Source organism: Sinohyriopsis cumingii, chromosome 13 (assembly GCF_028554795.1).
Source record: "Sinohyriopsis cumingii isolate HCF-2022 chromosome 13, ASM2855479v2, whole genome shotgun sequence".
NCBI lineage: Eukaryota > Metazoa > Mollusca > Bivalvia > Unionida > Unionidae > Sinohyriopsis > Sinohyriopsis cumingii.
This window is the reverse complement of record NC_142973.1, coordinates 37,888,801-37,902,631: the sequence shown is the minus strand read 5'-3', so window position 1 is coordinate 37,902,631 and position 13,831 is coordinate 37,888,801. Positions and strand designations below refer to the sequence as shown.

Sequence of the window (13,831 nt, the reverse complement as noted above, 5' to 3'; positions counted from 1 at the left end):
ATTAAAATTGCCATGTAATCTTCCACTATCTTGCAACAAGCACACACACACACACACACTATATATATATATATATATATATATATATATATATATATATATATATATAGACTAATATAGCATTATTCTTGACTTTCTATTCTGTACATTTACATAAATAACAAAACACTTGGCAGATAATCATAGATATGGACTGTATCAAAATTTTGCAGATATCATAGGTATGAACTGTATCAACATTTAGCAGATAATATTGAATCAGATTCTTTTGTCATGCTCTTCTGTGTTTCTTGTTTTAGTTATGCCCCCTTTTGGTGTTAACCTGTACATACATATACTCTGTATGTGTGTGTGTATGTGTGTGTGTTCCCATAGCTTTTCATAAATACCCCAAAATTTGGAAGAAATATTGACATGGAGTCAACATGCAGATGTCATTTTGTATGCCTGTTTTGTTAACAAAAATTTCAGAGTTATGGCCCTTTTTGTTTTAATTGCATATACTACATATGACATACCTGTGTAATTAGTGCCATGACTATTGATGAATTGCCCTCAGCTGAAACTTGGTAGACATTATTGACATAAGGTGAGCATCTGCATAATGTTCTGTCATCACGTTTTAATGGATATTTCCAAAATTGTATTTGGTATTATGCTTATGTACTTAGCATGAAAATGGGCAACTAGTTCCGCAGCTTTTGATAAATGACTCAGAAACGGGACAGATATTATTGACATCAGGTGAGTTTGTTTTGTTATCTTGTTCTGGTCTTTTTTATGTTATGTTCTTTCAATATTCATTTTGAAAGTTATTTTGCCTGTTCATGCATATGTGTGTACATTCTGCACAACTGAATTATTCTTTTCTACTGATATTATTCCTTCAAACAAAATATTTCTTGGGCAACACACTTTTTTCCTCTTGCATTGGCACAGTATAATTATCAGATTATTGCTGTGCTAAAAACAATTCCACCCCAATAACTAATCATTATATTTCGAAGGATTGGTTGCGGAATTGCTCATTATCTATTACACAAACTTTAAGATGATAATTCTTTGAAACTGTTAAATGAAAATATCAGTAGTATATTAGAATATTTATTCTTTATTTTTACCCCCCCCCCCCCCCGGTAAGGATGATATATTGACAGTGCTGTCGGTCAGATGTAGAGAAGGTTATTACCACAACATATCTTTTGTTTTTCAATAACCTCATATGTGGCTTACCCGTAGGTAGAGGAAATAGTTTATTGATTTTGGCACTGTTAGATACAAGTTCAAGGTCAAAAGAAGTTGAAAGGTCAGTGTTCCTGGAGTCAGCATTGTTATGTTTTTTGGCTTTGACTTGGAAAGTTAAGTTTCCTGGCCCCAGTTTCCGTCAGATGGCATAGATAGTCCTCATTTAGGCAGGGGGACCTCCCTATTGATTCTTGAGTGCAGAAGTCAAAGGTCAAAGACACATGAGCTAAAATTGTTTTTGTTTTGGGTTTTACTTGATAAGTCTGCTTGTCTGAAGTTTCTTTGTCCAGCTTATTTGCATTTGAGGAAGGGCAGGTCCCTATTGAATTGTGATCAATACAGCAAAGGTCAAAAGAACTAGTTCTAATGAAATTGCAAGATTGTGTTCATTTTTACATTTGTGCTAGCTATGGCCATTTGGACATCACCCATTCTTCTGTTGGGTATTTTTTGTCTTAAAATTTGTTTATGCATGAATATACATAAATGAACATGCTAATCAAATATGGGGAAAAATTTCATGCAGCAGCAAATATACCTATTTTAATAGAAATATGCTTAAGAATAAAACCTGCCTATTAAACTTTGGTGAGGCCATAATTTTTTATGTTTTAGATTTTAGGCATTGAAGATTAATCAGTTTTAATATTCAGAAATTTTTCCTTCTTATTTTCAGTTTATTGTTAATTAAATTATTATTTTCAGAGCCTTTGTGTGCAGTAGGGATGGGTGTAGCTGGTTTGTTTGGTGCCAAGAAGGATAATGGATCATGGTGGTTTGAGGATTATAGCCTAACTGGGGTATGAATCATCTACATTATTCAGCCAATGGCCAATATTTTCTGGGGAATTTTGGAGATAAAAAGTTTTTTATTAGTTTTATTTTGTGCATTGAAAATTCTGGGTATAACCTTTGGGTGCAAAAGTAAACGTGTACAATGATGTATTTAATGATAAGGTATGTTATTTTGTTTTACAGTTCAGGGGAATAAGACAGATTTCTGTCAAGTAGGACTTGCAATTTACTCTGCCTTCTACAACAGTAAATATCAATTTCTTTGAAGAGTTTCATTTGTAAGAACTAGAGAATCAAAATTTCATCATCAAGCAATGTTTGATCTACTAGTCAAAAACCAGAAACTGCCTGCAATTAGAAGAACATGAGTATCACCTGTTTTAGATAATTTGACCCTGATTATTTATTTTTATGAATTCAAACATGTATTGATTTCAATTATATATATATATATATATATATATATATATATATATATATATATATATATATATATATATATATATATATATATATATATATATATATATCTGTGTGTGTATGAACCTAGGCTATAATGCTCTCCTTTCAGCCATCAGTATTTGAAGAAGCTCGTCATCCAGAATTTGCATCCTTACCAGTAATTCCTGAAGATTTCATTAAGGAGCATGGTGGCCAGTATAGCAGTATGTGACAATTTATCTCTTACACAGATCAAAGTATCTTGGGCCACTAGGGAGTGACATTCTTTTGAAAATGTTCTTTCATGTTGTTGACTTTCTGAATACTTTCCTGGTGCCTCATATTTGTATTTTGTATTTAAATTGACAGAATTGAGTAGCCATTAGATAATATGTTTTACATTATGTCATATATTAAATCATTTTTTATTTTGCTGAAAAACATTACATACTTATAACAAGGGCTGAAATTTCGAATGAAATTTATCAGGCAAGTTGAGTCATTTTTATCTTTTTGCATTCCTTGGCAAGCACAAGATTGAAGTTATCCAATGAGTTTCATAAATTTAACTTTAAGTGTGCACAGATGTAAGAATATATATATCACATGATGAAAAACTCTATTTTTATTTGACCAGACAGCAGAACGGTGAAGTGAAATGACTTTGAAACACATTTGGAATTCCTCTGTTTTTATTTCTTTTCTTTCCCTTATATTATGGCATCATTTGTGGTGTCATAAGATGATGGTAACATGCTTCTTATATTAAAGTTAACAAACACAAAAGTCATTTGATAGATTGCGATATAAAACTAGTAATCTTAGATGTTGTAAAAATTGTATTAAGCTTTGTCTGATATCTAGTTTTTAAACAGATCAGGTATTCACAAACTTAGGGATTTTAAAAATTGAATCATTATTTATCACAAAAGTTTATTTTTATCCTTTATTATATTTTTTTTTCTACTTTCCAAATCTGGACTATAAAGTACTTGACTGATTGCGAGATGAACACTAATTTATTTCAGGCAGTGAACCAGATGCAATTCATGTGATAATTGACCGACATGTCATCACAGGGCAGAATGTGCAGTCTACCATCATGGCAGTTCAAAACCTAATCCTAATGAGTACACAGAAGTAGGTCTTTTGCTGTCTTATTGCAAGTAATGGTAGATCTAAACAGATATAAAGTGTAATAAATTGGTAAACTCTTTTAAAAAAGTTCTATAAATTGGGTATTATTTGTGTCTTAAATTGGTTTCAAATTTTGTTTTGTTTTTGAATAGTTTAATGAAAAACAAATTTGCTTAAAATGCACATGACACCTTACATTATAGTTATATGTATGTATGTACAATTGATGGTCTTCATACTTTCATTTGTAAGTATATTTGTTTTACGTTTTCTTGCTTGGGAGTATTTTCAGGTTAGATGAGTCTTTAGGGCCTTGTGTGTTTTGTGATTAGTAGTGTATAAAAAGGAAAGCATTTTTCTTATGCTGGAGAAAACTTTCTGTTTCATAACCTCGTTTTGTTGTTTTTTTAATTAGAAATTGTATTACATTGGAAATGTGTGTTTCATCATAGCATAAAGCTTTATTCTGTTGAATGTATTAGTGACTTGTTTCATTAATTGATTGAAATGCTTTCCAATATAAAAGCACAAAATATGAGGATTAATAACATAGAAAGTTCTTTAAAGGAAGAGCTCAGTCATGTTAGAATATTCTTTGAGTGGTTGTGTGTCAGCATTAGCAAATTGCTGGTCATGATACTCCTTTTCTGGTAATGACAGCAGATTGCAACACATGGGAATTACATTTCTGGCAATGGCAGCAGATTACAAGAGATGGGTACTACATTTGAAATGGCAGCATGGGTACTACATATCTGGCAATAGCATCAGATTGCAAGGCATGGGTACTGCATATCTGACAATAACAGCAGATTGTGTTGCATGGGTACTACATGTCTGGCAATAGCAGAAGATTGCATTGCATGGGTACTACATATCTGGCAATATCAGCAGATTGCAAGGCGTGGGTACTACATGTCTGGCAATAGCAGCAGATGGCATTGCATGGGTTCTATATATATGGCAATAGCAGCAGATTGCATTGCATGGGTACTATATATCTGGCAATAGCAGAAGATTGTGAGATAGGGGTACTACTTTTCTGGCAATGGCATTAGATTGCAGGACATTGCTACTACTATTCTGGCAGTGGCAGCAGATTGCAAAGCAGGGATACTATATTTCTGGCAATCACACCAGGGTGAAGATCTCGTAGTTTTTTGGTAAAGTTGATAAAATGGGTTACATTATATCATGGCGTCCAGTTAAGACACTGATATAATGAGGTTACAATGTCCAGTTGAGACACTGATAAAATGGGGATACATTATGTAATGATGTTCCATTGAGACTGTTAAAATGGGGCTACTAAATAATAACAATGATGTCCAGTTGAGACAATGATAAAATGGTGCTTCATTATACTATGTTGTGCATTTGAAACACATAAAATGGGGTAAAGTTATAGCATGGTGTCCAACTGAGTCACTGTATTATACACACCTTAGTTTTGTTTTGTCTTTTTCTTTTAATATCATCTTTTAAAATTATGCTCCTCTTTTCTTCTCACTGACATCGTATGATCTTTATTAATTAGTTCAGGTTTACAGACTTGTTGCTGTAAATACAACTAATCTAATCTATATTTGAAAGAAATCCAATAAAATAAATACCTTTTGAATAATCAAGGCTTAAAGTTTCTGTATGTTCATATTTTTTAGTCCACTTAGGGTTACATGTTTGTTGATTCTCAATTAAGCTAACCCATATTATGTAATACTGTGTAATCATTCATGTCAGGTTTTAGTTGATGGTTTGGATCTTGGTAATAGGTCAAGAGATAATGAGGGTTTTGGTAATAGATCAATATATGATGAAGTTTTTGGTAATAGATCAAGAGATAATGAGGGTTTTGGTAGTAGATCAAGAGATAATGAGGTTTTTGGTTATAGATGAAGAGATAATGAGGTTTTTGGTAATATATCAAGAGATAATGAGTTTTTTTGTAATAGATCAAGAGATAATGAGGTTTTTGGTAATAGATCAAGAGATAATGAGGGTTTTCAGTAATAGATGAAGAGATAATGAGGTTTTTGGTAATATATGAAGGGATAATGAGGATTTTGGTAATAGGTCAAGAGATAATGAGGTTTTTGGTGAGGTTGATTGACATATTGAAACTCATATTTCTAGCTTTTTCTGAGACTTTGAGCAAAGGCATACAGTGGTCCCACTCTTATGAGACTATGTCTTCTGCAGGAGGAAAGTGGCCTTATAAGAGAGTTATCCTTTCTTAGAGGGGGATCACACAGATGTAATAACCATATGTAATTTCATTTCTTGATCGGATATTGTAAAATGAAAACATTGGAAAAACGAAATGTTTATAAAATGTTATATTCATTTGAGAATCCTTCCTTATCTTTATTGATGGTTTTCAGGCAGTGTAATTTTTTAATTAAGTTTTTAAGTTTTTGTCTTTCTACATATAACTTTTGATATTAACAAGGCAACCAGAGGATGTTATATACCAGCAAGCCATGTTTTAATGTCATAATAAACACATCTGGCCTTAAGATTGGACAACGCTCATTTTATTGTTAAATACACAATGTTTAAATGGCAGTTGGTGATAGATTGGTGGGTCTTGGTGATTTGTAAACCAGTAATTATTCAAACTTTGTGAAAAAAGGAGATAAATTAATAAATTGTACAAAGATTGTGACTGAAAGATTCTCGAATTACAAGTTTGTTATAAATGGGTTTGACTTCACTCTCAACTATAGTAATGTGACACTAACACCTTGGGTGCAGGAGGTTGCGGGTTTAAACCCCAGCAGAACCATACCAAAGACTTTTTAAAATGGTACTAGCAGTTGCTTCGCTTGGCACTCAACGTTAAAAGGTTAGTGTTAGAACTGATTGGCCTGGTGTCCCTATAATGTGCCTGGGTGGAACATGATGCTACATGTGTGTAGCATGATGCCTGATTGCCTGACATCACTGTAAACTGCCACACTGCAGATATCATATCAGTATGATTGAAGAGCTTTTTAAGCTACATTAAAAGTCTAAATCACTCACACTTGTTTTTATTGGTGTCTAGGAGGAATTTAGTCCGTGTAAGATATTTTATCCTCAAACTCTTGATAAGCGTGAATTTTCCTAAATCATGTATAACTGCTCAATGTTTTGAAAAAGCACGACATCATGTTAATTTCAAAGCAGTATGACTAACAAGAAAAATTTAACTATTGACTGATGGTGATTACATTACTCAGATTTTATTCATTCTGGTCAGCTTGACATGGTCCTGTACATGCACACATCCTTCCAGTCTTCTGTCTTAAGTAACTTCTTAACACAGTTGCAGAAATAAAACAAAGTCTGGTAGATACATTTCTCTGCATATGTAAATGAACAGATTTTAAGGTTCATGTCATTACAGTAATGTTTGGTTTTTATTCATAATTATACATTTTTAGATTTAAACTTGTTGGATGAAAGCTTTACACAAAAACAATTTACATTAGATAAGTTTATGACTCTGTGGTCTTAAACTAAGATTCAGAGAGAAGCGAAACCAACAAGTTTGTAAAATGAAACAAACAATTTAATTCTCTAAGTTATAAAGGGAAACTTTAAGAGAACTTAAGGTATTGTGAATTAAATCTAAAATAATCCTAAAAGGTTCTATCACAAGTCTAAAAGAATGGTGTGTTCTGAGTGAGTTTCAAGTCTCGGATGTGATGATATACCAATATCCTTGAATATGCTGAAGTACAAACGGTCTTGGTACATCACAAAACTCCTGTGAATGAATTCACAATAATCCCAGAATAATTATTAGCCCAAAGTCAATGAGCACATTGTAATTCCAACAAATAATCCAAACCAATGAGTCCTCTCAAATTGTATAAAAAAACAACATTAAATACCTCTGAAATCTGATTTTAAAACAAGAAGATAGGAAATATGAGTGAATTTAGTGTCCACTTCTTCAGCCTAATAAACACCCTATGGCTGTATGTCACAATATTTTCCTACTCAGTCTGTGTTACAATACTTCCAGTGTGATGTGTTTCACAATACATCCCCACATTGTAACAGAATCCACCTGACTTAATCATCCAGTGGGAAATTACCCCAAACTTGTCAACAGGTTCATTATTAAAATTGAGTTTAAAGCTTGTAAACACCTTTTTATATCTCATTGCAATATACAGTCATACACCAAAGTAAAGAAACAATATATACATACCACAATAGAATTTAATAATCATGTTTCTGTAGACATGTAAATAACCAGATAAGACTTTCGTACCATGAAAATATTTTAACTTTCTTTTTTTTAAAGTATATTGAACTTTATATTGGACTAAGAATTTTTCCTGCAGTTTGGCATACATGTTTTTTCGGGCAAGAGCGGATGAGTCAGTTTTCATAAAAAGTATATTGATGTTGCCATTGTAATATTTCAGTGATGTTTTAGTTTTGTTATAACATTTAAATCTTCACTTTTTTTTTAAACATATTTTGTTTGCACAATTTAGTCAGTGACTATGCAATTAGTCCCTTGCATCCAACATGTTTCAGTTGATTTAAATCGGACCACATTTTAAAGTTGAATGGAAATTTTTTCATTCAGATTTAATAGAGAAAGTAACACATAGCCTTTTCTTGTAGCTAATCCTTACCTTGCTAATGAATAGGAGTAGAACAATTATCAGATACCAGTTTATCAAGAAATGTTACAGAACAGACTCTAATTGCATTAGCAATGATCTTTCTAAAATTATTTGAGCCATTGTACTTATTGGTTGCACATAGGTGACTTGATTGAAATAATTATCTTCCCTTTTTTGTTTCTTTTTGTTTGTTTTCGAAGCTGTGCATGCCATGCAGTATTAGGCGAAGCTTCCAGTGAAAATCAGATTGTTTATAGCTCATGTTTGGAATCATCTGCTTTTTTTCACAGGAAATTGCACTGCCCATAAGGATGCATTTATAGAGACAGTAACAGATCTCTGAACCATGTAACTACTAATTATGAGGGGCCCCGAGTGGCCGAGTGGTCTAAAGCGCTCTCTGTTACGGATCACTGCCATCTCACCTCTGTCTGCGTGGGTTCGAGTCCAGGATTCGGCCAATGTGGGTATGTGAGAAAGCTTGCCAGTAGCTTCTCGTTGGTCGGTGCTTCTTCCCGGGGGTTTCCTGGGTTCTTCCTCCACCATTAATTCTGGCCGCCATACATAGCCTATCGTGTGCTGAAAAATGGCGTTAAACCCCACAACAACAACAACAACAACTAATTATGTATGTAATGTAGCATACTAACCATGTAACTGACACGGACTGTGTAATGTAACATACTAACCATGTAACTGACATTGTGTAATGTAACATACTAACCATGTAACTGACATTGTGTAATGTAACATACTAACCATGTAACTGACATGGACTGTGTAATGTAACATACTAACCATGTAACTGACATTGTGTAATGTAACATACTAACCATGTGACTGACACTGATTATGTAATATAACATACTTACCATGTAACTGACATTAGTTGATCAACTAATTCATTGAGTTAATCAATTATGACCTAACTTCTGATGAGTGCTTGATAAAAACCAGATTCTATAGTTTTGCAAACACTAGTTTGAAAATAAGGCCTCCCATTTTATAGGACAACTCCATCATAGACTTGAAGCACTTTGTTCTTATTTGTTGCTATGTTTGTGTAATATTGCTTACACTTTCAGTTTTGAGCCTTTCTTGCTATTATTAAATGAAAGTTTTATTTCTGTCATGAAATCTCAACAGCCTGTTCTTAAGTGGTTGATAGATTTATCACAATCAGAAGTTATCTTAGTGCAGTGAGGCCTGATTTTTGTAAGGATTACCTGCTTTATTGTCTGAAAAAGAGTAATGACATATTGGATCCATTTATTCATAGAAAAGATTTTGAATGCTAATGACATTTATTGCTCCTTCATCAACAAGGGAACTAGCAGTCAGAGAAATATGTAAATTATGCCTTTCCACCTGAAGAAAACTAGAAAAGGTCTTTGTTTTTTTTTAAAGCACTGTCAGCATTTTAGGAAACTGTGCTTGTGCAGCATTTATATTTCTTTTTTTGTGGCATTTTTAAAATAAGAAAAAAACATGTTTGATAAACAGATGAAAAATCTCTGAGAAGAATAACTGTTGAAATATGCCTGAATGAAAAATAAATAAAAAATGGCAAGAGTGATCTTTTTTCACAAAAACAATGATTGATGAAAATTGACATGAAAGAACAATAAAATTTAAATTAGCACAATCAGTTTATGGTGGCTGAATATAGGTACATTCAGCTTTTGTTATATGATACAAATATGCTATAGGCAACACAATTCCCAGCATCAGTTTTCTTTATGATGCCATAAAACCAATAAGAGTCATTATTATGATTTAAACAGATGATTTTGTTTATATATTATTTGACCTAATTACTACTAGATAATGACTTAGTATGTATTGCACTAACAGCCATCACTGTCAGATATAGTTCTAGAATGAGAAAAATATAGCATGAATTCTGTTAATTATTAATTCCATATTATAGTTTCTCCCATATTTACACATATATAATAAAATATTGAAATAGTTTTTGATATGAGGAGACCATAAATTGATTTTTCTAAACTTTCAAATCTAAGATCTCAGGATGCTAAAAATGAAAATCCACAATGTTTGCATATTTTTCATCATAAAATACTGGTTTTACCAAAATATGTACAATGCAAAAATTGGTTGTTGATCATTATCATTGAAGTTTTAAAAGATGTTCATTTATTGGTATTGGTAAATATCTTTCCTCAAAATTTAGCTTGCATAAATTGAAAATATCTTATTTCTGTGAACATTTCATTGGCTTAAATTCTTTGCCATTTGTTTCAACTATTGCCCACTGAATTAAAAGCTCTCAATAAATCAGATCATTCCTTTAACTGTCATTTGTTGTCCCACTTTCACAAATGTATCCACTATAAAATCCTTGCTAAATTAAATTTATTTTTCATTTGTGTTAGGTACGATTACTACCTCCTTCTTGAGACCTTGTATAATACCTTGATGATTTAATTGAGTCTTAACATGATTAGTTAATGAATTGAAAGTGAGACAAATTTTTAATATTTTAAATTTAAATTGCATTCCTTATTGGCTGTACCTCTACGCTTTCCCATTAAGTGAATATGGTCATCCACATTGTGGACAGGCATCACAGCCTCAAGCTATATAGTTTGTACCTCAGGTGCAGTTTGTTTTAAGCACATTGTTTCTTCAGAGTACCTCAACTCTAATGATGATTTCTTTCTCTCAGATATCACCAACACTAGATGGGTTAAACTGTTGTTCTGAACACCATTGCTTATACCTTCTTAGTTTTCAGATAAAATACACTAGTTTTGCTATATTATGTAATGCATCATAAAGTAATTGAATGAAGTCATTATCTCTGTAAACTATTGAATTCATGTGTACTGATTTATGTTATAAACAGATGGAGTATGTTTTGCCTATGGGTGGGAGGCTTGGTTGATAACATCCTCTATATTTGAACAACTCACCTTCAGTATCGTAGTAAATGACTAATGGAGCATTTAGCTGATATTTATGAATTTTATAAATAGAAGAGTTTTCAGGCATGATATCGATTGTGTTACCTACATTATGATGTAATCTCGTGCATTGAAAGTTTTTCTTATGAGGAACAAAATTAAGGCATATTTTACTGGTGATATTTTATTTTGTTTATCATTATCTTTTGTAAATATCATTGTTTTTGCATTCTTATGCTGTAATTCAAGTTGTTCACATTTGATAATGTATTATAAAATACTTGTGTGCAATCAATACCTCCATGAACTATTGTTTTATAACTCCTATGTACTGATTTAAGGTAAAAATAAAAAGGCAGAATGGAGTATATTTGTTTTGGGGGTTTCTTAGTGCTTTTCATCATATTTTCAGTTTAACCAACACACATTCAGTAACATATTAAATTACAAATTGAACCTTGAATTTTCTGATAGAATAGTTATCAGGCATATTTTCTGACTTGTGACTTTTATTGAAACATAATTTTTTGTGTACAGAGAGTTTTTTTCTGAGAATTAAAAAAAATTTGAGTGCATTTTACAGGTGATATTTTGACTGATTCTTGTTTACCTGGTCTGCCACAGGTCTTAAGAAATCTTTATTTTCTCATAGTAATACCTCTCTTCATTGTAATCAAGGACCTTTTGATTGTCAACATGTTTTTCTTTTTCAGTCTTTATTATCATCACCAGCCTAATGTACTGCTTTCTACTCTCTTGTACATATTTACAGTTATTCTGAATTCGTCTTCATTTCTGACAGTATCTTCCAATTCTACAGACCATCATTGAGGCCAGTGAATAAATCTATGTAAATTTCATTTTGAGTTCCTTGAGGATATGTATCAACTTTATCAAAATTTGATTGAATAGCACAAAAGAAGCACTTGTTATTGGCATATTGCTTTTTGCTCTACTGCTTTTGTTCACAAGCCGATTTGGTAAATCTCTTTAAGAGGTTCCCATATGCAGTTCATAGTTCTCAATATTTATAGTCAGATATCAAGTACCAAGTTTCAGTTTGACCAAATAAAACATCTTGAGCATTGCCACCACAAACTTTGTGTTCATCATCTCAGTTCATAAATGATTTGATTCATTCATTTCAATCACAATCAGATTTTGTACTTTTTATTGTCTAGGTTGTTGCATATGAAGTTGCATCTCTCAATTAAACACAACTAAAGTGTCTACCAAGACTGATATTAATACTAGGTATACTTAATTCTTAAATAAAAATATATTATATAGATGACTAAGTCGTAATACAATTTTTGAAAGACGCATATTCATTCTTGAATTATTTGAAGTGGTCAGCAAGGTCGGGTGGTTTGCACTAGCTAATCAGGAATTTGGCTTGCCTGTCGTTACAAGAACTCGTGTACTGAAATCATATCACGTGATGTTTACCAAGATTAATAGTACAACTTAACCTTGGAACTTTATGAATGAATTTATGCCCCATACAGAAATGGCTCAAGTTTAAAGCGCAAACTTACGATCATAGAGAAAATTAGTATTTAATATATCATTAACTAAATTACCCTTACAAACTATGATAATGAAAACAATGAACACAATATAGATATACATAACAATATACAGGATGCTTTTTGAACACATTCCTTAACTCTCATTATACTTTGTCCATATTTTGTTACTATATACACAGAATCATCAGTTGTACCAAGCGGTCCGAAGTCATTGACATGACGGAACTATTTGAACCGTTAACTGTATTATCCCCGTGTTTTACGTAGTTGAAATGTTTTCAGTATTAACACAGAAAATACTCATGGGATTTTCAGCCATATCTGTGTTTCCGATATCCACGTTTTATATAGTTGAAATTTCTTCAACATTGGTGCTAAAAACTCTTTTGAACTTTTAACCATGTCAGCTGTGTTATTTACACTGCTTTATATAGGTAAAATTAGTTCGCAGGGATTCTTGAAGATTTCAGACATGAAGACATTATATATTGTGGACTTTCAGTTGACGTGAATTCTCATTCTGTTGTTCTTACCCATCTTTTCCGTTATGTCTTTCCATTTTATTTTAAAAAATTTACATATCTATCCATATTTTCTGTTTGAAAATTAATCTGTAATTTTACTTTTATCATCATTCCTGCAAACTATTTGAGCTTTTACACAAGGGTTCATAATCGTCGCTACTGTCTAAAATTAAAATTTGTATTAAGAACCATTTAGATTGATTTATTTTTAATGAAAAATTCTTCAATATTGAACAAAATATTGCATATTTTTGACGGTCTGAATCACTGAAAGTGACCTCCAGAAAGTGCCTGTAATGACTTTAATGACTGAAGGTGACTTTTAGCGTGTTTCAAAGTGACTTTCAGTGCCTGTTTAACGAAATTATTTGTTCCCTACTTAATTAGGTCGAATGTTCAAACATTACCACCCCGTGTCATCACTATTAAATGACGTGGAATCTTTCACACCATGTTAAAAGCAAACAGCCTAATGAAATACAACAATTAAACTCACAATAAGGAAAGCCGTCAGCTGACGAAGGATAGTGGACAATATTCTGAAGGAAATGTTGGTTCGCCTGGCCGCTGTCCACCAACTTTTGGAAAGATTATTCGCACGA

General features: G+C 32.2%; 1 protein-coding gene across 3 annotated transcripts in view; it reads left to right on the top strand.

Moving 5' to 3' along the window:
• LOC149785229 (glutamine amidotransferase-like class 1 domain-containing protein 1) overlaps positions 1–13,831 on the top strand; it is a 49,813-nt gene that overhangs the window by 29,999 nt on the left and 5,983 nt on the right. Inside the window, exons 5-8 of one of the 3 annotated variants that reach the window (XM_089979060.1) lie at positions 1,951–2,045; positions 2,612–2,705; positions 3,510–3,621; positions 8,537–11,541. In XM_089979060.1, the coding sequence (XP_089835186.1) occupies positions 1,951–2,045; positions 2,612–2,705; positions 3,510–3,621; positions 8,537–8,555 (320 nt within the window). In that variant the 3' untranslated portion in view covers positions 8,556–11,541. Of the gene's footprint in view, positions 1–1,950; positions 2,046–2,611; positions 2,706–3,509; positions 3,626–8,536; positions 11,542–13,831 lie in introns of those variants that run through there. The other 2 variants (XM_089979058.1, XM_089979061.1) reach the window with 2 other exon arrangements.